Raw genomic sequence first — 24721 nt, 5'->3', positions numbered from 1 at the left:
ATGATGGGATTGGGCTATTTTTTCTTCTTTTTAATTTGTGCTTTTATCCCTCATTTCCTTCAAGCACGGATTACAGTAAAAACCAATAGGCACTCTCCATGATAGGAACTTACCAGATGAACATTCTGGGACCCACTGAATTCTCCTAGACACACACTTCTTCCTCTCCCTCCCTCTGGTTAATCCTGTGTTGACCAGGCTTGCTTTCTGCATCCTGCCCTACCTGCTGTGACTTTGGACTTTGTGATATCATCACTGTGCATGCAAAAATAAAGAGAATTGTTTATGTGAAGAAAGTCTGACCATCTGAAAAAAAACTCCATAAAGGGAAGATAGTGAGAAAAAATCATGGTGGGGTATAGTTCAGATCAAAAAGATTTGGAAGGAAAGCACAATAATCTCAAAATCTGCGCTCAGATTTCTAACTCATCTATTGATAGTTGGTCCCCTATGCGAAGAGACTGACTGGGAATGTAGTTCAGATGTGGGAGGATTTGTGTTCAATCCCTAGGGTCACAAAAATTATATAGCTGGGTCCTTTGAACTCGCTCCAGGAACAGCATTTTAGCTGGGAATGTAGCTCCACAGTAGAGCCCAGGCTTTACACGTCTAAGGCTCTGCATTAGATCTCTGGCACCTGCTGATCTATTTGAAGACTAGCCTAGGAATATGTATTATGAGTTTTCTGTTAAAATTGTTCCAATATATGCAGATTTATTTTATTATTCTTTTTTCCAACTTAATAAATATTTATCTTTATTTGGTAGAATAGATATATAACTTCTACCATTTTAACCATTTTTTTAAAATTTTTATTAGTGAAACACCATGAAGTACAGTTGTAGATTTACAAATTTTTGTGCTTAGGTTTCAATTATACAATGATCAAACACCCATCCCTCCACCAGTGCCCATTTTCCACCACCACGGGTCCCAGTATCCCTCCCACCCCCCACCCCCCCCCCCATTCCACCCTGCCTCTGTGGCAGGTATTCCCTTTTGTTCTCTCTCCCAGGATGGGAGAAGCATGCTGAAAGTAGACTATAGACCAAATATTTTATTATTCTTAACTGCAATGAATTATTTCCATTTATTAATCAGTCATGGGTCAAGATCCAGTCCCTTAATAGGCATCCCCTCTTCTTCTGTAATGAGTTGTCATGTATAAACCCTGACTCTGGGCCTGTGGGAATCCACTAAGCAGGACCGCCACCCCCAATCTCTGAAAGTCTGAGAAAGCCTGAGATCCCGCCTCCTCACCTGTACCCTCTCCACCACTGAGCAGGGCCACTGCCTGTCCAGTGAGTTCAGGTGTGAGGGCGCACCCAGTTAGCCTCATGACTTCTTCATACAATGGCAGCAGAAACTCACAACATGGAAAGAAGTGCTTACCCCTCGGAAAAAAAAGTAGACTCCCCCCAACACTGAAAGAATCTCTCCAACGACTCGGAAATAGTCTTCAACGGTGTGTTTCAGTTCAAAGGGAGGCTGCAAGGTGCAGAGAAGTTAGTGATGCTGCTCCTTAGTTCCAGCATTGGTTTGACAAGCACTGAGCAGGTACGCAGCCCTGAGAGGGAGTCCCAACTCCTGTCTGGGAGGCTCCGCCTCAGTCCAGGGAGACACAAATAAAGACAAGACATTACTAGAGGGATACCTGCCAGGAGGCCACATTGTGGGAGCTGGTTCCCAAAGTGGCAGCCTCCAGGGCCAAACAGAGCATCCTTCCAGCATCATGCTGTCTCCATGCTGCAGGGAGCATGAGGGCAGAAGTGCGGGCACACTAACAACCCCAAACCATGAGTTTCCTACTGCTTCCATAGTCCCTGCCTAGCCTAGCCTCCCAAGGCTGTCAAGGTTTCTACAAATGTGGAGGGAGAAACATTACACACACACACACACACACACACACACACACACACACACACACACTTTCAGCCATCATCAACTGGATTCCTTCAAGCTGACATTTGACACTGCATGAGCTCTACTGTACCAGCTTCTCTTCTTAGCGCTTTTCTTGTTTATCTTAAAACCAAGTTGCTAAATAACCTTACTAGGTGAATAGAAATCATGTTTCACCTTGGAAAGTTGAATTTTTTTAAAACTCAATTTGATGCACAAGGCACCCTGGAAATAAAGGCAGCATATTCACTGTTTGGGTATTGAATGGAAAAAAAAATTTGGGAAACTCATGCATGGTTCATGACTCCTGGCAGAGGAAAAATCTGGTCTCAAGTTTATCTGATGGCTGACCCAGGGTCTGACCCAGAAGAAGCATTCCAAACTTTATGTCCTTGATAACCTTTCGGTATCTGTATTGCAAACCATAATGCTCAAAAGCAGAAAGAGAGTTTGGGGGAAATTGTCTGCCATGGAGGCAGGGGGAGGATGGGAAAAGGGGGTATACTGGGGAGATTAGTAGTGGGGAATGTGCACTGGCAGAGGGATGGGTGTTTGATCATTGTATGATTGTAACTCAAACATAAAACCTTGTAACTGTACCTCACAGTGATTTAATAAAAAATTTTAATATATAAATAAATAAATAAAACTTTTTGTCCAGACTTGGAGAGGTAGTACAGTGGGAAAGTCACTTGCCTTTCATGTGGTTGACCTGGGTTTGATCCACAGCACTACATATGGCCCCCTGAGCACTGCCAGGAGTGATCTCTGAGCACAGACCCAGAGGAAAGCCCTGAGCACCACCTGATGCAGCCAAAACAATAAAAACATCTTTATGGCCAGGATAGAAATTAGGAGCAAATGAGAGAACCAATAGGGGACAGGCACGATTTCCTACTGTCCCATGATGCTCTGGACATCTGGTGCAGGGGACAGTTGCATCGTGACCTCTCATTCCCTAGTCCTCTCTGACCTAATGCTTCCCCTTTTCATTCAGTGACTGAATACACTTAGCCTAACACAATCCTGAGGCTGAGGGACTAGCTAATGGGGAAATGAGAACTGGACTGAGAACAGCAGAGACATCGGTCACTGGGGTGACCTGAGGAAAGGCCAGTGCTGGGCAGACTGGGACCTCCTGAGGACCCTTCCTTGTCTCCAGAGAGTTGGAGGTCCAGGGCTCAGCCTAAATCTGGAGACTCAGGTCCTTCACCTCTTCCCTATTCCTCCAAGCCCTGAGCCCAGAACCTCACCAAGCCTTCCACAGGCCTGTAGTAGGCTGCTGTGGTGAAGATGATCATGTACAAGCAGTAGACAAAAAAGTTGAAGTAGAAGATGCGCTTGACAAATCGGTCCCATTTGTCCTGTAGGAGTCGGTTCAGTGGCTCCACCAAGAGCATGTCATGGCGATTCTGAGGGGAGCAAACAGAAGTATTTAAAAAAAAATGCTTTAAAAGTAGGGCCAGATGGGACTGGAGCAATAGCACAGCAGGTAGGGCGTTTGCCTTGCATGCGGCCAACCCGGGTTCGATTCCCAGCATCCCATATGGTCCCCTGAGCACCGTGAGGGGTAATCCCTGAGCGCAGAGCCAGGAGTAACCCCAGTGCATTGCCGGGTATGACCCAAAAGGCAAAAAAAAGAAAAAAGTAGGGCCAGAGTGATAGCACAGTGGATAGGGCACTTGCCTTGCATGTGGCTGACCTGAATTCGATCTCTGGCACAACATATGATCTCTCCGAGCCTCACCAAGAGTGATCTCTAATCACAGAGTCAGGAGTAAGCCCTGAGCGCTGCCAGGTGTGTCCCCACTCCCACCCTCCTCACCCAAAAGAAAAATAGAATTTAAAACAATAAGATTAAATAATTGGTTTGGGAAAGGGAGAGGTGAGTCTCACTTCCCCACTAGGAACCAGCTTGCATGCCCACACTCACACCCTCATATTCACCCACCATACCTGGTCCAGGCTTGGGGGGTCGCAGGCCCAAAGCGCAGGCCCAGGCTCTTACAGAGAACAGACAAGGAATGAAAGTGGACCAGCAACCATGAGTGCCTGCTGACTCTTAGGGGCTCACAACTCTTGCCCAACACTCTATGCCCATTATCTCTAACACCTGTCCCAAGAGCCTCATCCTTTTTATTCCCTCAATAATGGAAGGAGGCCAATCTAGGCACAGCCAGCCAGGCATGAGGCCACTCGAGAGAAGATGGAGGCAGGCAGAGAAGGGTTCTTGGGATCCTAATATCTCCCATTTCCAGCTCTCATCCTTCCGGCAAGGTAGATGATTACCTACACAAGAGTTAAGAGAATCAAGAAGTCTTTTTGGAGTGGGCGAACAGAGTGCCTGGAATAGCACCATTTCGTGTACGGTTTAGGGTCAAAGGAGATCTTAGTTAAAATTCAAGCATCTCTTGGGGCTGGAGCAATAGCACAGCGGGTAGGGCATTTGCCTTGCATGCATCCGACCCAGGTTCCATTCCCAGCATCCCATTTGGTCCCCCAAGCACCGCCAGGAGTAATTCCTGAGTGCAGAGCCAGGAGTAACCCCTGAGGTTTGCTGGGTGTGATCCAAAAAGCAAAAAAATAATAATAATAATAATAATAAAATAAAATTCAAGCATCTCTTGGGTGGATGAACCCAAATCATGTCATTTAGCTTTTCTAGGCCAGTGAACCCAAGCCACACCTGCAGCCCAATCTACCCCAGCAATGCCTCTGCTGAGTGTCTTGGGGGGAGGGGCGTGGGGGGCAGGAGTTGGGGGCAGTGCCATATCCAGTGATGCTCAGGGGTTACTCCTGGATCTGTGCTCAGGGATTGTTCCTGGCACTGCTTAGATGGACCATATGGGATGCAGGGATGGATCCCCGGTCAGCCATGTATAAGGCAAAAGCCTCCCCACTATACTATTGCACTGGTCCTTCAGTGTCTTCTTGAATACCTTCAGGAATGAAAAACTCCCTGATGCCTCAAGAAACCTATAGAGAAACTCTAACTGTGGGGAAGACTTACTCTCTGGAGAAGATTTGTTCTTCTTTCTGCCAGGCATGTGGCTCTTACTCAGGGCCCCCAAACTGCACCCTAGCCCCCTGAGAGCCTTCAGAGATGCAACAATGGCAGCCATGAACCAAGGCCTTTTTCTTGCCTCAAGTACCTCAGTTCTTTTTGAGGCCATTTCCTATCTGGACCTACCTGGCTCCCTACTCTAAGCCAGAGGTCTGGATTCAGCACAGCAGCCAGATGGGTACAGACAAGGAAAAGCACAGCAAGGCCCTCCCACCCCTGGACTCTGTGTGGGACACAGCACAGAAGCTCCTTATCACCCAGAGCACAGACTCAAGGTCCCAGGTTGATCTCAGGGACTCAGAGCATCACTTTAGAAAAAGAACAAGAGGGAACCAGAGAGATAGTACAGCAGGTAGGGAGTTTGCCTTGTACACAGCTAATCCAGGTTCAATCCCTGGCACCCCTTTTGGTCCCCTGAGCCCACTAGGAGTGATCCGTGAGCACAAAACCCAGAGTAAGCCCTGAGCATTGCAGGATGTGGCCCAAAAATAAGAAAAAGAAAGGGAGGGAGGGAGGCAGAGAGAGAGGAAGGAAGGAAGGAAGGAAGGAAGGAAGGAAGGAAGGAAGGAAGGAAGGAAGGACAAGAGGAACAGGGGATGAGGCTTTGTCATGACACAGTCTCCTATGTGTCCCATGTATGAGGTCCTGATTCTCAGGGACTGCTTCTGGCTCAGTGCTCAGGGGTCACTCCTGGTGTTGTTCAGGACACCGTAATGGTGCCAGGAATTGAATCTAGGGCTAAACATGCAAAGAACGTGCTCTGGCCCTTTGGGTCATCTCTCTGGTCCTGGGGACATCATTTGATACCTATTGTGTGACTAAAGTATTCAGAGAGAATAAATGAGATATGAGCCATCAGGCCTCAGCGCCAGGCAGCAAGTTTTCATTGACAAAAGGACAGACACTCTGACAAAGATAGTTGGAAAGTTGGAAATGATCACTCTGGATAAGAACTGTTGCTGAAAAGAGGTAAAGGAACAAACATGATAACCTGTCTGTACATATATTGCAAACCATAATGCCCAAAAGGGGGGAGAGGAGAGAGAGAGAGAGAGAGAGAGAGAGAGAGAGAGAGAGAGAAGAAAAGTGCCTGCCACAGAGGCAGTCTGAGGGGACGGGGGTGGCAGTAGCAGTAGGGAAACGAGGCACATTGGTGGTGGGAAAGGGACACTGGTGGGGGAATGGGTGTTGGAGCATTGTATGACTGAAACCCAACCATGAACCACTTTGTAACTGTGGGTCTCACGGTGATTCAATAAAAACAAATAAATTTGAAATTTTTTTAAAAGGATAGGGGGTGGGGGCACTGGGGTACAGAGGAACAGGAACCCTCCTGAGCCCAGCGTACTCACAGGTGTGTCGCTGCTGCTGTAGGCAATCACCTCCAACACCGAGTTGTTCTCACAAGTGTCAATACAGGACAGGTCGTAGAGCGAGGAATGGACAGGCCCGTAGGCCCACTCGGTAAACTTCCTGGACAGGTGCCTACACTCTGGCTCCCGGATCTCCCTCTGCAGAATGTAAGCCAGAACCTGCCCGGGGTGGGGGTGGAGGTCAGTCCTGAGCCCAGTCACAGGCTTAGTACTCACCCAGCAAACACCACCCCCCTCCCAACACCTCGGCTCAGGGAATACCTCTGCTTCCCAGACCAGGAGAAAGCCCACCCAGGTATCCAGGGGGCCCACCCCACGCAGGTGCATTCGGATCTAGCTGCTCACTTCCTCAAACCCCAGCTACACCCCCATCAGATCCCTGATAGATCATCCCCGTGCCCCTGCTCCCCATCCTCGTGGTAAGGGACTGCAGTGATTTATTCTAGAAAACCTCAAGTCAGACGAAAATGAAAAAGGAAATCCAAGAAAAAAGCAAACAAAAGTCCCAGGCTCCTCATCCTCAGAGGTTCAGTAGGAACAGACACAAGCTTTCAAAATCCCCCCCCCCCTCGGAAGAAGACATCTCCGGCCCTCCATTTCCCACTGCCTCACCCACCAGAAACCTTCTGTGGCTGGACATCAGCCACGGGCTGTGTTTGGGCGTGAGCTGGCCCTACCCAGACTCTCCCCTCAGTAGAAAGCAGACCACAGGGGAAGGGCTGGGACAAGGAAGGATACACTGTGACAATGGTGAGGGAGATGGTCATTCTGGGCAGGGTGTGGAGCTTGAATGTGCTATGAATCCTATCAGTAACAGAACCATAAACGACAGTGCCTAAATATTTGTTAAGTGTGGTGTTTGAATTGTGTCCATGAGAAACCATTTTAATAGTACTATAAACCCCCCCAAATTCTTTTAATTTAAAAAGTGTCTGTCCCACAACACCCAAAAGGAGAGAGAACAAAAGGGAATGCCCTGCCACAGAGGCAGGGTGGGATGGGGGGATGGGTGTGGGAGGGATACTGGGATCCAGGGTGGTGGAAAATGGGCACTGGTGGAGGGATGGGTGTACTTGATCATTGTATAATTGAAACCCAAGCACAAAAAATTGTACCTCATGGTGTTTCACTAATAATAAGTGTCTGTCAGAGAGAGAGAGAGAGAGAGAGAGAGAGAGAGAAAGAGAGAAGTGTCTGCCATAGAGGCAGGCAGTGGGTGGAGGTTGGGGGGTGATGGGAGGGAACCTGGGGCACTGGCGCTGGGAAATGTACCCTGGTGGAGGGGATGGGTGCTGGAATACTGTATGACTAAAATCCAATCACGAACAGCTTTGTAAGCATCTATCTCATAGTGATTCAATTTAAAAAAGTTCTAAAAGAAAATCTCTGTCGTAGAGGCAGACAGGGGGGTGGGGGGAAGGAAACTGTGGACATTGGCGATGAAAGCAGACTCTAATGAAGGGATAGGTGTAGAAACTCTGTATGCCTGAAACTCACTTATGAATAACTTTGTAATCACAGTGTCTTACGAATTTTTTTAAAAAACAGGGGCCATAGAGCTAAGACCGTGGGTAGGACACTGGCTTTGTACGTGGCCAACCTGGGTTCATCCCCAGCATCCCATACGGTCCCCTGAGCCCACCAGGAGTAATTCCTAAGTGCAGAGCCAAGAGTAACCCCTGAACACCATTGGGTGTGACCCAAAACATATGAACCAGAAAAAAATATTTTGATAAGATTAAACTAAAAGATTTTCAAGGCAAACAAAACTCTCCCCTTTGGGAGCCTTGGAGCCTCCCTAGACCCCGAAGCCCCCTCATACCCCAATCTTCCCGCTCCTGGCAGCCAGAGACAGCGGCGTCAGCCCCTTCTTGTTGGTGAGCTCCTCCAGCTTCAGCGTAGGGTGGAGCTTGGCCCCCAGGATCAAGATCTCGTTGTACATGCTCGTCACAAACTTGGTGTTGTCGGCCGTGTTGTCAGCCACCTCCACCAGCGCGTGCAGCACTGTGTTGCCCACAGAGTCCTTGGCACTGATGTCTGCCCGCTGCCAGGAGTTCTGCAGCAGGAACTTCACGATGCCCAGCTGGTTGGTGCATGCAGCCAGGGAGAGAGGCAGCTCACCTGCGGCATAGGGTGGGCCTCAGGCAGCAACTGTGCAGATCACCCACCCACCCCCACCAGCTCCTTCTGTCTCTGTCCCACACTGCCACCTTCAGACTCATCGAAGAGCTGCACAGGAGGCCTGAGGGATGATTCGAAGGGCTGGAGGCCCCGGTTCCATCTCCAGGCCAACATGGTCCCTCAGCACTGCCGAGAGCCGCCCCAGCCGTAACCCGGAGCACCACCAGGTGTGATCCCCAAAGAAACAAAGAAAGGCTGAGGGACTGCCTCCACATTGTCTCCTACCAAAATAGAAGCCAGGTCGCCCTTTGGTTTGCTTGAAGAAGTCACCGTTGGCTGCAGCCTGGACATCTGCCCCGTTCTCCACCAGGAGTGTCACCAGAGCCATGTTCCGCCGTTCGATGGCAATGTGCAGCGCCGTCTGGCCTGTGGGGATGCATGTTGTGGGCCTGGTGCTCCCAGGCCCGCGGGGGTCCCACATGGAAGGTGCTAGATCATCCCCCAGGAGGCCAAGTCAGGATTCTCAAAGGAAGCCTGGCAGGTCCAGACACCCCTGGGAACAAACTGAGAACTTGAAGGGATCAAACTCACCCAAAGGCAAGAGCAGAGAAAGAGCCCAGACTTTAAGGGGTAAAGGACACCATGGCAGCAGAGGGTGGACCCAGGGGAAACTGAGCCAGCAGGGGGTGGCTAGACCCTGGGACCAGGGGCTTCACCCAGAGGCGCCAGTGTCCTCCTGGTGGTGGGCCCTGGCAAGCCGCCCCCTCACCCCTGTAGTAGCTATCCGTGTAGCTGGCGTTGACAAACTCCTTCAGACTGTTGGTCTGCCGGGCGATCTCCAGGAGCAGGGGGATGGTGTCGTTCTGCCCATCGTGCAGGTTTAGCATGGCTTTCAGCAGACAGGTCTTCCCCGTCTCCGGGTCTGCAACATAAAAGGGGTCAGAGCCGGTGCCAGAGCCCAGCCATCCCAGGGAGCCACTCTCTCGAGGCCACCTTTGAACTCGCTGTCCATGAGGTGCTTCTTGCTCCTCTGCAGGAAGAGCAGCAGGTTCTCCAGCTCCTCACAGTTATTCTGGGCCACCGCTTCAAAGATCTTCCTGCGATCATAGAGCTGGAAGTTCTTGGTCCCCGCGTGGATCGAATTCTGGGGCAGCAGCCTGTGGGCCAGAAAACACCTTCATCTCACACTCTGCTCTTCCCACCAGCCCCCAGGTCTTCAGAACTCATCAGTGAGTGTAAACCTCAAGGCAAAGCAAAAAAAAAAAAAGAAAGAAAGAAAGAAAAAGCAGGATGCAAAAGTTACCTCTCCATCCAGCTGAGCATCTGGGCATCTGATGTAACAGGATGGTGAATGTACCACCATTATGGCCCCACCCTTTATGGGGACCCCTTGCCACCACCATTTCCTCTGTTACCCAGCCTGCTCTTGACTCAGGACCTATCTCAGGCCCTGGGACTGCAGAAACAGCAGCTGGGAGCAGACACAGTCTGAGCACTGGATAGCCTCTGCTAAATAAAAGGCTCCTGAGGACAGGGAGATGCTCAAAGGACTAGACCAGCCGACTCAGATGCTCTCTGGCTCCTGGGCTTCAGGACTGTCAGGCACCACAGGGATTGCCGTGGCTGGAATCTTAACCAACTGAACTAGAGATAGCAGTCCAGCTCCAGACATGCTTACCTGGAGTAGGTGGGGCCATCTGTAGACCTCTGGATGATGATAGCAGGACTGATTCTTATGGTCGGGCAGGATGCCAACTTGCCTTCTTCAGGTGAACAGTCCATGGCAGAAGCCCCCTCCCAGTCACATTTCCCAAATCGCTGGCTCTGGTTCTTGGGGAAGATGTGGGGATTGTTTGTAGCTGGCCTGGAGTTGGGGTCTCCATCCATAGAGTCTGGGCAGGAGTCCTCTTGGGGCTGGTCCTCAGATTCTTCAAAGTCTGAACTCTCCCATTTCTTCATCCTTGCAAGACCCTCGATGGCCCAAGAGACAGCCTGCAGGTAGCCACGAAGATGAGGTTCATTCCCAGTTAGAACCCTGCTTGACCTGAACCCCTGTCTGTTCTCAGGCAAAGAGCCCTGTAAACAAGACACCTCAGAGCATCTACTGCTGCTTCCCCTAGCTCTCCAGAATAGAACTTTTTAGAGGCGCTGTTCCTTCAACCCAAGAGACCCAGGAAACTGGAGAGATAGAGCAGGATTAAGGCATTTGCCTTGCACATGCCACCCTTGTTCGATCCTTGCATCACACATGGTCCTCCAAGCACCGCCAGGAGTGATCCCTGAGCACAGTGCCAGGAGTAAGCCCTGAGCACTGCTGGGTGTGACCCACAGTCACAAATTCAAAAAACAAACAAGAGATCCCGGAAGTTAACAGGTTTAGCAGCCCCTCTGGGCATCAACCTCCAGGCAGGGGCAGTAGTCTGATTTCAAGAGATTCAAATGGATTGCTTCCATCCTTTCTTCCTTCTTTCCTTCCTTCCTTCCTTCCATCCTTTCTTTCTTTCCCTTTATTTCTTTTTTCTCTTTCTTCCTTCCTTTCTTTCTTTCTTTCTTTCTTTTGTTTCTTGGTTGGGGAGAGGTGGGGGGAGTGGAGACACACTTGGCAATGCTCAGAGGTTCCTTAGGTACTCAGGAATCATTCCTGGCAGTGCTCAGGGGACCATATGGAATTCTGGAGATCCATCCCCCCGGTGAGTTGCATGCAAAGCAAGTGCCCTACCTGCTGTGCTATCACTCTGGCCCCTGATTGCTTCTTTTCATGGACCTAAGTAATTTCATTTGCAGAGTGGAATGAAAGCCCTTCTTGAAATGAGAACAAGAGAAACAGTGGGAGTGGCAGTTGTTGGTTATGCACGCAGGAAGGAACCCAGAGAACAGCTCAGCCCCAAGAGCCAGCAGTGAACACCCTCAGCAGGATGGCTGGCAGAGACCAGCTCGCTTACAGCCCACACTTCCCAGGCCAACTGTGAACCAGGAATTCCTTGTCAGCCATAAGCCAGAGGCCTTTGCCTTCAACCTGACTGCTGCAACCACTAGAGCTAAGAGGATATTTCTTTTTTTCTTTTGCACATTTTTCAGTTTTGTGACATTTTACATATCTTTATGGTTTTGTGGAATTAGTATATTCCAAGCATCTCTTAAATTTTGAAGTGATTTGGGGCTGCTAGACCTTCGTGGCCAGCACATGGGGAGATAGGAGGAAGCTAGCGCTAGCAATCTGGTGTTGATACTATTTCCACTCCCTTCCTAATCTCACCTCCTACCCTTCCCACCATATGTGGGGAAGTATCCATCTGTCCCACACTTCAGGGGCTATTGCCTCCTTATGATCTCCACCTGGGGTGCCTTTCTTCCTTCTGCTCTAACCCAAATCCTACCACCTCTCACATGTCCCTCTTCCACAAATCTTCCCATGACCCTAACTCTCGGAGTGGCCCCAATTAACGTTCCCCACCCCCATCCCTGATGCCATCAGAGCACAGTGTACATTGTACAAGGCTAAACTCTTTCCTCTCTTTCTTTTTTCTCTCTCTTCTCTCTCTCTCTCTCTCTCTCTCTCTCTCTCTCTCTCTCTCTCTCTCTCTCTCTCTCTTTCCTTCATGTGCTATTCCTTCCTCCTGGATCCAAGTCTGATTCATCTCTTTATGGATTAAAGTATGTTTTCTTTTTATAGTAAAATAACCCCACCCATCTCCCATCTGAAGAGGCAAGTGACTGTCAGGTATAGGATATTTGCACATCATTTGCCTGAGAAGGGGGTAATGTCAAGAATATATAAAGAACTGTGGAGCTAGAGAGATAGTATATAGCAGGTAGAGAGCTTACCTTATATGCAGCCAACCTAGGTTCAATGCCGACAGCCTGTATGGTCCCCAAGCACCACCAGGAGTAATTTGAGTGCAGGGTCAAAAGTAACCAATGAGCATCACCAAGTGTGACCCAAAAACAATACAAAACAAAAGAATATACAACAAACTCCTACAAGTCAACAACAAAAACAAATAACACTGTCCAAAAATAGGCAGAAGATCTCAACAGGCAAATTTTTCCAAAGAAGGGGATAAGGCACACTAACAAATATTTGCCATCTCTTATTATTAGGGAAATGCCAGTCAAAGCCACCAGAGATACCACCTCACACCTAAGAGAATGAACTGGGTGTGGAGGGATAGAGGTCCTGGACATTACTGGTGGAAATGTAGATATATGGAGCTCTATGAAAAACAGTATGGAGATTGTTTGAAAAAAACTAGCAGAGAAATGCCATATGATCCTAAAGCCAGAGAGATAGTACAGCGAGTAGGCAGTTTGCCTTGCGCACAGCTGACCTGGATTCAATCCCCAGCATCCCATATGGTCCCCTCCAAGATCTGCCAGGGGTAATTCCTCAATGCAGGGTCAGGAGTAACCCCTGAGCACACCATATGATTCAGCAAATACCTCTCCTAGGTATTAACTGAAGAATAGGAAAATACTAGCTTTTTTAAAAAGATGTTTGCACCTCTATGTTCATAGCTGCATTATTTACAACCAGCCAAGACATGGAATGCCCTTCACCAAATGACTAGACAAGGACACTGTGATATATATCCTTTGTGGAATGGTACTTGAATTGTTGAAAGGTTAAATCATGCTTTATTCAACAACAGGGATAGAACATGAAGTGGTTGTGCTCAGAGAACTAAGTCAGACTGTGAAAGCATCAGGTGGTTTTACTTATATGTAGACTATAAATGAAGTCAACCCCCCCATAACAAATCATGCTCAGATGTCAAGAAAAATGTGGAGGTCATGAGAGAAGAGAGTTGCAGGTGAAAGGGATGAACACGGGAGATCAATTGAACATTGAGCATTAGAACATTGGTGGAGGGTGCAGCAAGAACAAACACACAGATAGGGCTCTAAAGCTGGACTCCTGAAATCCACAAAGTATTGCAAACCAATCTTAAATCAATACAATTTGATCTATCAAAAAATGCTAATTATTTTGTGAGGAATGAGAGAAATCAGATACAGACCCTCCTCATTCCTATTTCTGAAGGAAATTGAGGACATTAATGTTCTAGCCCTGGCTGACTTCCAGAAAACAGCCTTCCGTAGTGCTGGAGGCCTTTCTTTCAAGGCACATCTGTTTCGTGAGAAAGGTCAAGCAGTGAACACTCAGAGCACATGGCCAGGGTACAATATGCCCCAGATCCCTGGAACATAGATGAGGCAGCCCCAACGCTCCTGGCCCTGTGAACAGGACTGAGAAACCAACCATCAGCCTTCCAGCTCCCTTCCTCTTCTGTTTTCATAAGCCTGAGTCTAGCTCTGCTGTGTCTATCAGTGTGAAGTCTTTCTGGAAACCTAGACACTCCCCACCCACTCATCCCATCAACCAACACCTATCCACTGGGTCCACTAAGGGCCCAGTGCCATGCTGGGGACACAGAGAGGGCCCAAAACCCACCCGAGACAGAAATCAGGTGTTGGCTGGGGCTGAGGCTTCAGGAGGTGGCAAATGCTAAAGAAGATGATGACTGTCAGCCTCCAGTGCCAAGGAGCAGACTTGCGGGCATCATGGCATGGACACTAGAACGCCATAAGGAGCATCAGAAGTAGTCTGGCCACTAGAGTGGTCTGCACTGGGATGAGGACTTCCTGTGCAGGACTGTTCCTAGCCTGGGAAGCCTGTGGGCATTTGAAAGGAGGTTGCGAAGGGCACAATTCATTGACCTATTAGAATCTGTGCTGTGCAAAGGCCTTTCAAGCATTCACTCCTTTCGTTTTCATAATCAGGAAGGAGACAATGAGCAATGACATGGCTTGCAGAGGCCACAAGATTTTTTTTTTATTTGTTTGGGGACCACACCAGGTGATGCCCGGGGATTACTCCTGGCTCTACACTTAGGATCACTTCTGGCAGTGCTTGGGGTACCATATGGGATGCTGGGGATCAATTCCAGGTTGGCTACATGCAAAGCCACAGGTTGCTCAGAAGTGGTCCCTGGGCTGGCTCTCAGGCGTCCTGTTCCATTGCACCCCCAGTAGTCAGCCATCTCTCTAAAGGCTCAGCACTTCTCAGTGAAATCAACACCAGGCCTCACACCAGCCTCAGACTGGGCCTTCCTAGCTCTTGGGCTTGGCAGGTGGGGGCAATCTTTTTCTGATCAGAAGCCCCAGCTCTGGGAGACAAGGCAGTGTGACGACTCAGTAGTAGAACATTTGCTTTGCACATGTAAGGCCCTGGATCCAATCCTTGGCGCTGCAAAGATCATTAATTTTATAAAATGGAAAACAGAAGCTAGAAGCTCCAGTCCTATAAGACACTCCCGAAACAAGCATACTAGGAAGCTCAAAATCCACCATAAAAATAAGACCTGTTCTTAGCCCAACAAGAGGGCACTGATGTATCAGAAATCATCAGTGGTATTCTTTCTTGGCAGCCTTGCCTCCTGCTCTTTGGTCAGATTTGACGTAACCCAGTCAGGATGAAACAGCCCACACAGTATCTTCATACATTCAATCAACAAATCCTAATCCGGGGCTGGAGCAATAGCACAGCAGATAGGGCTTTTGCCTTGCATGCAGCTGATCTGGGTTCGATTCCCAGCATCCCACATGGTCCCCTGAGCACCACCAGGAGTAATTCCTGAGTGCAGAGCCATGAGTAACCCCTGTGTATTGCCAGGTATGACCCCCCCCAAAAAAAACCCTAATCCGTACTGCATGCCCTGCACCTAACTCTACTGAAACCCAACTTTCAAAGGTGAAAGTCCTGGGAAGGTGGGGTTGGCAGAGCAGCATAGTTAGTTCATCTCTGCCAGACCTGGGCTATGCCCAGTGTGTGAGTCTGAGAGCAATGCAACTGCCACAGGGGAACATTTGGCAGTGCTGGGCAATCCATGGTTGGGTATCTGATGGAGACAGTGATTTTGGCTTATCCAAGAGACATAAGCTCATCAATCTAGGGAGAAGGACAGTCTTGAGGAAATGACTCTGTCCAGCAATGACCTGGTTTGACCCATGGGTCCCATTCAACCCCAGAGTCAGAAGAGACACTGCCCATGCCCTTAGAGAAGGCACATCTTCACCCCAACACACAGGCGAAACACCCTGTCCCACTCTGTCCAAAGTAACCAGCCTTGTTGCCTGACCCAGCCCTGATCATTCTCATACCCTAGCAGCAGTAAAAAGCTGGGAGGCTCCCCGCCTAGGAATGAAAAAGCCACTTGAACTCCACGGAGAATGGAGTGCGGACAAGAACTGAGCACTCCTGCCCCAACCCACTGCTCCTTTACTCCAGAGACCAACATGCTCCATCCTCCATAGCAGTCACAGCCTCTTCACCCCAGACCAACTCTGTGCAAGGCATTATCACCAGTAAGAGCAGCCTCCACCATCACCTCCCAAGTGGGTCCCATCAGCCAGGTGTGGCGCTTCCCCAGAACGGTGAGGCAGACACTGCTCTCCATACTCCCAGTTTTCTGATGGGATAACTGAGGGTCTGAGAGGTGAGTTGAATCGCCACCTCCGGAATGAAGCTGGACCCTAGCTTGACCGGTTCACTCTGCCATTCTAAAAGCTCGTCTGCTCTGGCCACCCGGAAATAAAAGCGAACTCACCAGCAAGCAGCAGGGACAAACCCCAGACCCAGCAGGAGCCTGTGCACTTGAAAGCTGTTGGACTTGAAGGCAGAGTTGGGCTGGTGCAGGGAGAAGAGGGACCCCAGGCTCCGTGAGGGTCCTCGGCCCCTCCTGGCCGGCCACTGGGCAGCGTCAGGGCAGGGCTGTGGGCATAGCAGCACTGAAGGAAAATGCCTTCAGCAAAGGAAGCAGCTGCTAACGCTGCGGCTCTGATTCCCAAAGGATCCCAAAGCTTTTCCCATCATTTTTGCCCTTTTTCAGAAACCACTTAGCCAACTGCCCCTCCTCCACCCGTGCCAGGGCCACAAGGCACTTAGCCAGACACAGCCCACAGCCAGCCCACTCTGGTACCTCATCTCTGTGAGTAGGAGCGTGCCTCTCAGACCTCCCAAACCCACCACCCCAGAGACAGGGCGGGCTGGAGAAGTCACTCAACGAAAAGCACTTCCACAACCAGAGAGGCAAACCCCAGTGCCCTGAAACCGCGGCTTTCCAAATGCAGAAGACTCTGGAATCACAGGTCACCCCCTCACTCAGCTCTGCTCTGGCTTCTTGGGACTGGCGTGGTCACCAGTTCTGTGCAGCCTCGAGAACCAGTTCTCTTGGACCTCGCCTTCCTGGTGTGCCCAAAACTGGGGGGGGTGGGTAGGGGGCTGGGACTGGGCCAAGAGATTTCTGCCAATCCCAGCCTTTCTCAAACTGGGGTTCCTCATGGAATCAGAACACAGAAAATTATAAGCGGCCGTTTCCTTCCCTCTACTGCCTTGAGCCTAATGCACAGGAGAAAAACCTACTTTTTCACAAGGCCTAATCCACCCCACCCCCCAGAACACTTGGCTAAGAAAAGCTGCCAGGTGTTTGTGGATACGCATTCAGGCTGCAGCCCCAACGGCCCCACAGGATCCACTCCAGAGCCACCCACGAGAACCCCCCAAAACTCCAACAGGCCCCAGAGCAGACAGCAGCCCCAAGCCAGGAAAGCCGATCAGAGCCCTGCCTGGTACCACTGACAAGCTCCGACCCCCAGGTCAGGCACGGACTCAGCAGTTCACAGACCCACTCTTCCGGCCATACGAGCAGGCCGGGCAGTGAGACAGAGACTGTCAGTCATGGATGTGGAAAAGGACACCGAGGAATGAGAGGAAGGCAGGGTCAGGCCTGGTGTGGCAAGGAAGTCAGGCCCATCCCATCCTGCCACACCACACCCCTGCTTGCTCGGCTTGTTTCCTTCCCTTCCCTTCCCTTCCCTTCCCTTCCCTTCCCTTCCCTTCCCTTCCCTTCCCTTCCCTTCCCTTCCCATTCCCTTCCCATTCCCTTCCCATTCCCTTCCCATTCCCTCCCCTACACTCCTCCTCTCTCCCTATCTCTCACTCTCCCTTTCATGGTGGGGTCACTATTGCTATGATCAGAGGTCACACACTTGGCTGTGGTACCTGCTCATTTGGAGAGGACACACGTGTCATCGTGGTGATGGGGATCCCAAACAAGAGAGCCCATGTGGCCATGGGAATCACATTTGACATGTGGTGGGGTGTGGGGGGTTGAAGTCACAGTCTCATGCTAGCAAGGCAAGTGCTCCACCACTGAGCCCTCCCGGGTCTTTGAGCAGCATTTTATTTTATTTTGTTTGAAGAGGAAAAGGTTTGGGGCCACACCCAGCTATGCTTAGGGTTTACTCTTTTTTTTTTTTTTTGCTTTTTGGGTCACACCCAGTGAAACTCGGGGGTTACTCCTGGCTCTGTACTCAGGAATTACTCCTGGTGGTGCTGGGGGACCATATGGGATGCTGGGGATCAAACCCAGATTGGCCGCGTGCAAGACAAACACCCTACCCGCTGTACTGTCACTCTAGCCCCTTAGGGTTTACTCATGACTCAGCTCAGGAATCACTCCTAGAGGGTTTGGGGAACCATATAGGGTACCAGGAATCGAATCTGGGTTGGCCACATGCAAGGTAAGTGCCTTGCTGCACTGCTGCTCTGGTCCCAGGACAACTTTTTATACATGTGCCATTTTATATGTGCCATTTTAGTTTTCATTCATGTGCAATTTGAAATTATTCTTCAATTTTGTTACAGAGATATAAAACTTATAACTTAAACTTTATTGCTTGAACCATTATTTAAGTGCCAGGTTCAAGAGCATCAAGTCCATTCACAAGCCTGTGCACCCAGTACTACCATCCACTGCCAGAACGCTTTCCATTGTGCAGGTGTGAACCTCTGTGTCCATTAAACACAAAATCTCCAATCTCAATCTTCTTTTGTCTCTCTGAATTTGACTATTCTCAGAACATGATATTAGTGTAATCCTACAGGGTCAATACACAGCCTCGTGTCTTCCAACTCATCCACCCTGTAGCATATGTCAGAATCCTCCTTTCGAATGCAAATACTATCACATTGCACACACGCACCACATTCTCCTTCTCCATTTATCCACTGAAAGATACTTCCACGGCTTCCAGCTTTGGGCCACTACAAATATTGCTGCAATAAACCTGGGTACACAAAGGAGTTCCTGCTTTCAATTCCCTTGGATACCTACCCCGAATGGGATTGCTGGCTTATGGAATGCTTTCTTCTTCATTATGCAGCAATCTGTTTGCTCTATATTTTTTAACTCAGCAGTAGTAATTTCTCCACTAACAGGCCCCTTCCAACCCTGTGGGCTAAGGCTGCCTTAGAGAGCATCTGGGTCTGAAGTCTGTGACCTGCAGCCACCAGCCCAGGGACAGCCCTTCACTCACACAGGCCTGGACCAGCCCCACTCTCACTGAGGGCAGTGCTCAGACAGAGGCAGGAAATCTCTGAGAAAGACATGGAGAGAAGGAGCTGGACCAGGAGCAACATCCAGAAAAGGGGAGGGCTGCTCCTCCGCACCCGTAGCCTCCCTTCCAGGTGCTTTCTGCTTCCAGCAAGCAACACGTAGTACCTTGAGTCAAAAGAACCATCGGGTGCTGGTAGCACTGCAAGAGCCTTCAATGCACTGTAGGAAGAATCCTAACGCATCTCCTCTGATAGCTCCTTCCCACACTGCCTCTCCCCCCAGGCCTCCCCTACATAAAGGGGCTCCCCAGGACCAGGCTGTGGGCCTGACCTCCACCTGCCCCTCTCAGTAACTCTCACCCCTTCTAGGATCCATCTGATATTTCCAAGCCAACTCAGGTGTCCAGTACAGCCCCCTCTCCATGAACTCCTTCCCTGCTTCCCTGAACCTCAAAGCGAAAGGCACACCGTCCTTCCTCCTAGCACCCTCAGATCATCCCCTCTTCGTCTCTGCCTATGAAGAGATCCACTTCCTTCTAGTCACCAGAGTAGCTGATTCTGTCATCCGCACCTTCACCACTGTCATTGCTTTCTGGTCTAAATTTCTGAGGCTCAGAGCCAGACTTCCTTGCAGTTGGCAGCCACGGATGGCCCCTGAAAAGTTCAGCACCTGCCAAAAGCCCACCGCCTCCCAAATCACAATCCCAGACACCATCCGTGATCAGGTACCAAATGAGGTATAATCTTGGCCTGGACCCCAAGTTCACAGCTCCAGTTCCCCATTACCTAGGCCACGGCTTTTTCTACTTTTTTGCATTCATGACTGATGCCATTTCTCATGGGAAATTTTTATGCAAACCCAGGAACATCAAATAGATTTTACAACTCAAGTATTTACCAGTAAGTCAAAAATGTATCAAATTTTTCTCGCTGGAGTGATAGCACAGTGAGTAGGGCGTTTGCCTTGCATGCTGCCGACCAAGTTTCGATTTCCAGCATCCCGTATGGTCCCCCGAGCACTGCCAGGAGCGATTCCTGAGTGCAGAGCCAGGAATAAACCCTGCACATCGCAGGGTGTGACCCAAAAAGAAAAACAAATTCTCAACCCCATATTTAGTTACATGTCCCCAATTTGGGGTTGCCACCCCCAGTTTAAGCAGCTTAGATTTGGGGCTGGAGAGATAGCACAGCGGGTAGGGCATTTGCCTTGCACGCGGCCGACTCGGGTTCGATTCCCAGCATCCCATATGGTCCCCCAAGCACCGCCATGAGTAACTCCTGAGTGCAGAGCCAGGAGTAACCCCTGTGCATCGCCAGGTGTGACTCAAAAAGAAAAAAAAAGCTTAGATTTGGGGTTAGGGCTCAATGATACAGACCTTAACTTAGGATATATGTGAGGTCCTGGGTTTCAATAGAAGAATTCAATAGAGGAGAAAAAAAGGCAGCTCAGACCTTAACAGGCTCATAGAACCTGCCTCCACTTCCCCCTCTACCCTCGGGGCCTGCACCATTCACCTCATTAACCTCTTTCAGACCCCAGTGAGGATCCTGTGGATGCTGAGATTCTAGCTTTCAAAACATTTTTGTTATTGTTGTTGCATGGGTTTTTATTTGGGGGATTTTTGGAGCCACAACTAGTGGTGATCAGGGCTTACTACTGGCTGTACTCAGGAATCACTCCTGATAGTACTTAGGATGCCGGAGATTGAACCTGGGTTGGCCACATGCAAAGCAAGCACTGTCCACTGTAATCTCTCTCTGGACCCAGATGTCCGTTTCAAATTCTCCCTCCTCACACAGCCCCCCTGCCTCAGTCCCTGTGGCCTGACAAATATTCTTTACAACAGAAGCAGCAGCAGATGTCACACTAGCTAAAACTTGCTGCTGTCCTCAGGCTGGAACAATAGTACAACAGGTAGGACAACCTTGCACATGGCCAACCAAGCCAGGTTCAATCCCCAACCAAGCCAGGTTTAATCCCATATGTCCCCTGCACAGAGCCAGGAGAAAGTCCTAAGCATTGCCAGTTTTGGCCCCAAAACCAAAAGAAAATAATAACGTATAAAAATTGCCATCTTATAACTTGAATCAGCAGAGGAACACAGGCATGAGGGTCCTGGGGCTGAGATCTCCAAGCCTGCTTGGATCAGGACTGGGCCTCCTCCACCCAGATCCCCCATCTTCTAGTAGGTAAGGTGTCACACCCACCAACTTCCCCCAGCACCAGGTAATCCCATCAATGTCCAAGACCCAGAGACTATAAAACCCAGCTCCCAGAAGCGAATGCAGCTGTGTGACATCTTATTATCTAGTTCTTACTCTGGAGAACCCGGCAGGCTACTGAAAGCATTCTGCCCACACAGCAGAGTCTGGCAAACTCCCCGTGGTGTACTCAATATGCCAAAAGCCAGTAACAATGATGGGTCTCATTCTCCTGACCCTGAAAGAACCTTGAATATGGCACTTTTTTAAAAAAATCTCAGGGCTAGGACAAAGGAGACATTACTGGGGCCTGCTTGAGGCAATCGATGAACAACAGGATGGTCGTGATCGTAATCTTATAACTTTGGATTTAATAAATAAAATACTATCTGTATCGATATTTGTCTCTGTCTTAGGCTTCAGCCAGTCCACAAAATATTTCTCCTGTTTCCCGTCAGCAGAGCTAACAAATTTTCCTGAAAGCAGCTGCTCTAAGCTACAGAAATTTCAACCTGTTTCTTCCTGTGGCGACTAGTACATGTGACCACAATGACAGTATGGAAGTGGTATTTGTGGAGCACACACAAGGTAGCAGGTTCTGACATAGCAACCTTAAATATGTTCTCTCATCTTTTGTTGTTGTTGTTGTTGTTGTTGCTTTTTGGGTCACACCTGGCGATGCACAGGGGCTACTGCTGGCTCATGCACTCAAGAATTACTCCTGGCGGTGCTCAGGGGACCATATGGGAAGCAGGGAATCAAATCTGGGTTGGCAACGTGCAAGGCAAACACCCTACCCGCTGTGCTATCATCACTCCAGCCCCATGTTCTCCCATCTGAGTGCTACTTTGTCCCCATTTCTCAGTGAAAGTAAAGCCTCAGCAGGCTACATGACCTGCGAGCCTCATCGGAGCTTCTCAAACTCGGCTTGACTACCCAGTGTTGTATCTTGTTTTGGAGGTTTCCATGGCCCTGGGGTGACTGGGGGTTCCCCTGCCCTATCCTGGCAGGGTAAATACTGATGGGTCTGGCTTTCTCTGCACAGCCAGTTTCTCCTCCAGCTTACCTTACAGAAACGGGGCTGGGGGACGAGACTGCAGCTTTGGGCATCGCTGACATCAATGTGATATTGAAACAGGCTGCTCCGTGCTGTGCTCATTATCATTCCTTGTAAGTAGATGGTGCTGTAAAGATGATTTCTGCGATGGGTGCCTCTCCGAGCTCAGCTCTGACAGCATAAGCAGAAGAGGGTGGGCCAAGTGTGAGCAGGAACACACAGTATCACTCATGGCCACAGTTCCAGTCACCACCAGGGGGCACAGTAACTTAACCTGAGCCCTTGACCCGGCAAACAGAGCCCAATTTATTATTTTCATCCACCTGGGCTCCTCACAGATTTGAAGTTAAACATCCCAGCATAGCTAAAGTCCAGCAGACTCCTGTTGATATCGGTGGACCCCACGGATGGCTTATGTGAGGCGGGGAGGAGAGAGACAATCACTTTCCCCCGATCCACCTCTGCCACCCGGAGACCCAACTGGGAAGACTAAGACTGATAGAGTCTGCGATGAGCCCCTGCTCCACATGGGCCCGAGCCCTCCCTGCCCCCCCCCCCAGCCCCACCAGGTGGCCATCAAGCCACATTTGATATTCACTCAGTGTTCGTGCTACCTGATTTCTCAGGGAGCCACAGACTCAGGTTGAAATGAGAAATTACTCTTTGCAAGAAAGGAAAGTCAGTCCCAGACCAAATCCAAGGTTACCGGGTTACCAGGTTCTTGTCTCACCTTGCAGAAAAGAATTTCAGGAGTAGACGAGCAGTGAAGTAGAACAGATTTTATTTGGAGGTTTTTGAAGGTGAGGAGGGAGGGAAAGCGAGAGAGTAACAAGCTCAAGGGAGAATGTGGGCTTCTCCAAAAGTGGAGAGAGCCCCTACATACATCCCAGCATTAGATATGAAAGCATGAAAGTGCACATCTCAAGAAGGGAGATGCAGGGCTGGAGCAATAGCACAGCAGGTAGGGCATTTGCCTTGCATGCGGCCAACCCAGGTTCGATTCCCAGCATCCCATGTGGTCCCCTAAGCACCGCCAGGGGTAATTCCTGAGTGCAGAGTCAGGAGTAACCCCTGAGCATCGCTAGGTGTGACCCAAAAAGCAAAATAAATAAATAAACATTGCAATTTAAAAAAAGAGAGATGCAAGCAATACATGAGCTTGGCCACGTGGACTCATATGCGTGCCCTCCCTTTGTTCAAGGTGACTTTTATAGGGTTTTCCCAAGCTGCCCCCACATGGGGCTTTCTAGCTAGATAAGAGTCCTTTGCTAGAGCTGTTGCTAAGCGGGTAGAGTTGGGAGTGGTTGTCTTTGAAACTCCTTTTCTTGACCTTTGCTCCTTAAGGATCTTTCTTGGAGGGTTGGTCCATCCTTCTCTGGTCTGGGCTAGCTGAGGGTTAATCAGATTAAAGGAAAGAATTGAGGGTCCTCCAGTAATTTCCTTCAGGCCCTTTCTGTAGGGAGGGGTCCAGTCTCCTCAAGGTCGGCTGCTGGAGGTCTTTCAGGTCTTCCTTTATGTATCTACAAGGTGGGTCAGACTTAGGACTGGTGATTTTATTACTTCCAGAAGTTTCACTGCTATGATGTGTGTGTGGGGAGAGGGGGCTTCCCTAACCTACCTGCCTATATTACCGTGTGCTGAAAAGACCTGATTACCAAAGTCAGGAACCGTCAGCCTGGAACATCTGGAGGAACGAGGGGTGTCAGGCTCGGTGGTGCCAGCCCCAGGACGAGCAGTTCAGCTCTCAAGTGTCTACAACTCATCCAAAGACAGTGACAACTTGTCTTGAGCTTTTTTGGGTTTTGGTTGTTGGGCCACACCTGGCTATGCTCAGTGCTTTCTCCTGGCCCTGTGCTCAGGGATCACTCACGGCAAGACTCAGGGGACCATATGCAGGTCCAGGGGTGGAACACGGGTTGGCCATGTGCAAGGCAAGTGCCTTACCCACATCTCCCCTCTTGAGATGTGTACTTTCATGCTTTCATATCTATGTTGGGATGTGTGTAGAAGCTCTCTCTCTCCACCCTTGGTGAAGTCCGCGTTCTCTCTTGTGCATGTCACTCACTTTCCCTTCCTCCTTCTCTTCATAGCTTCCAAATAAAATCTGTTTCCTTCATTGTCTGTCTACTCCTAAAATTCCTTTCTGCAAGGAGAGACAAGAACCCAGTAATCCTGGGTCCTGGGTGGTAGAGGCGGATTGGGAGAAAGTGACCGTCTTTCTCCTCCCTGCTTCACATAAGTCATCCGTGGGGCCCACTGACATCAGGTAGAGCAGACTGTCTGAGGCAGGAGGGATGGGGCATCCACTCTGCTCCAGACCGCTGAGTTCTGCTCTGCAGAGCTTGGCCAGAGCGGGGACAGGGAGCGGAGAAGCAGTGGGAAGTCAAGGTCTGTAGTCAAAGTGGCAGGACAGATCAGGCGCTGGCTGCCTGCCTTTGGGTGGATCTCTGAAGCTCTAGGCCTGCCTTTATCCACCAAATAGTCGAGACACTGGCCCTGCCTGCTCTGCAGGGCTTTTCTGGGGATTAGAAAGGTTAGGGCAGAACGATAGCACAGCCGGTACGGCCTTTGCCTTGCACACGTCCGACCCGGGTTCAATACCTTTG

The 24721-nt window shown here is 49.8% G+C and overlaps 1 protein-coding gene across 1 annotated transcript in view; it reads right to left on the bottom strand.

Moving 5' to 3' along the window:
- Nucleotides 1-10419, bottom strand: part of TRPV1 (transient receptor potential cation channel subfamily V member 1) — a 36997-nt gene extending 26578 nt beyond the window's left edge. The window contains exons 1-8 of the mRNA XM_056127724.1: nt 10139-10419; nt 9454-9617; nt 9230-9382; nt 8746-8886; nt 8162-8460; nt 6319-6498; nt 3156-3314; nt 1393-1488 (exon numbers count right to left, since the gene is read on the bottom strand). Of these exons, the coding sequence (XP_055983699.1) occupies nt 1393-1488; nt 3156-3314; nt 6319-6498; nt 8162-8460; nt 8746-8886; nt 9230-9382; nt 9454-9617; nt 10139-10419 (1473 nt within the window). The remainder of the gene's footprint in view (nt 1-1392; nt 1489-3155; nt 3315-6318; nt 6499-8161; nt 8461-8745; nt 8887-9229; nt 9383-9453; nt 9618-10138) is intronic.
- Nucleotides 10420-24721: the final 14302 nt, after the last annotated feature.

This window comes from Sorex fumeus, unplaced genomic scaffold (assembly GCF_029834395.1).
Source record: "Sorex fumeus unplaced genomic scaffold, SorFum_2.1 ptg000063l, whole genome shotgun sequence".
Taxonomy (NCBI): domain Eukaryota; kingdom Metazoa; phylum Chordata; class Mammalia; order Eulipotyphla; family Soricidae; genus Sorex; species Sorex fumeus.
This window is presented reverse-complemented; position numbering and strand designations above follow the sequence as displayed.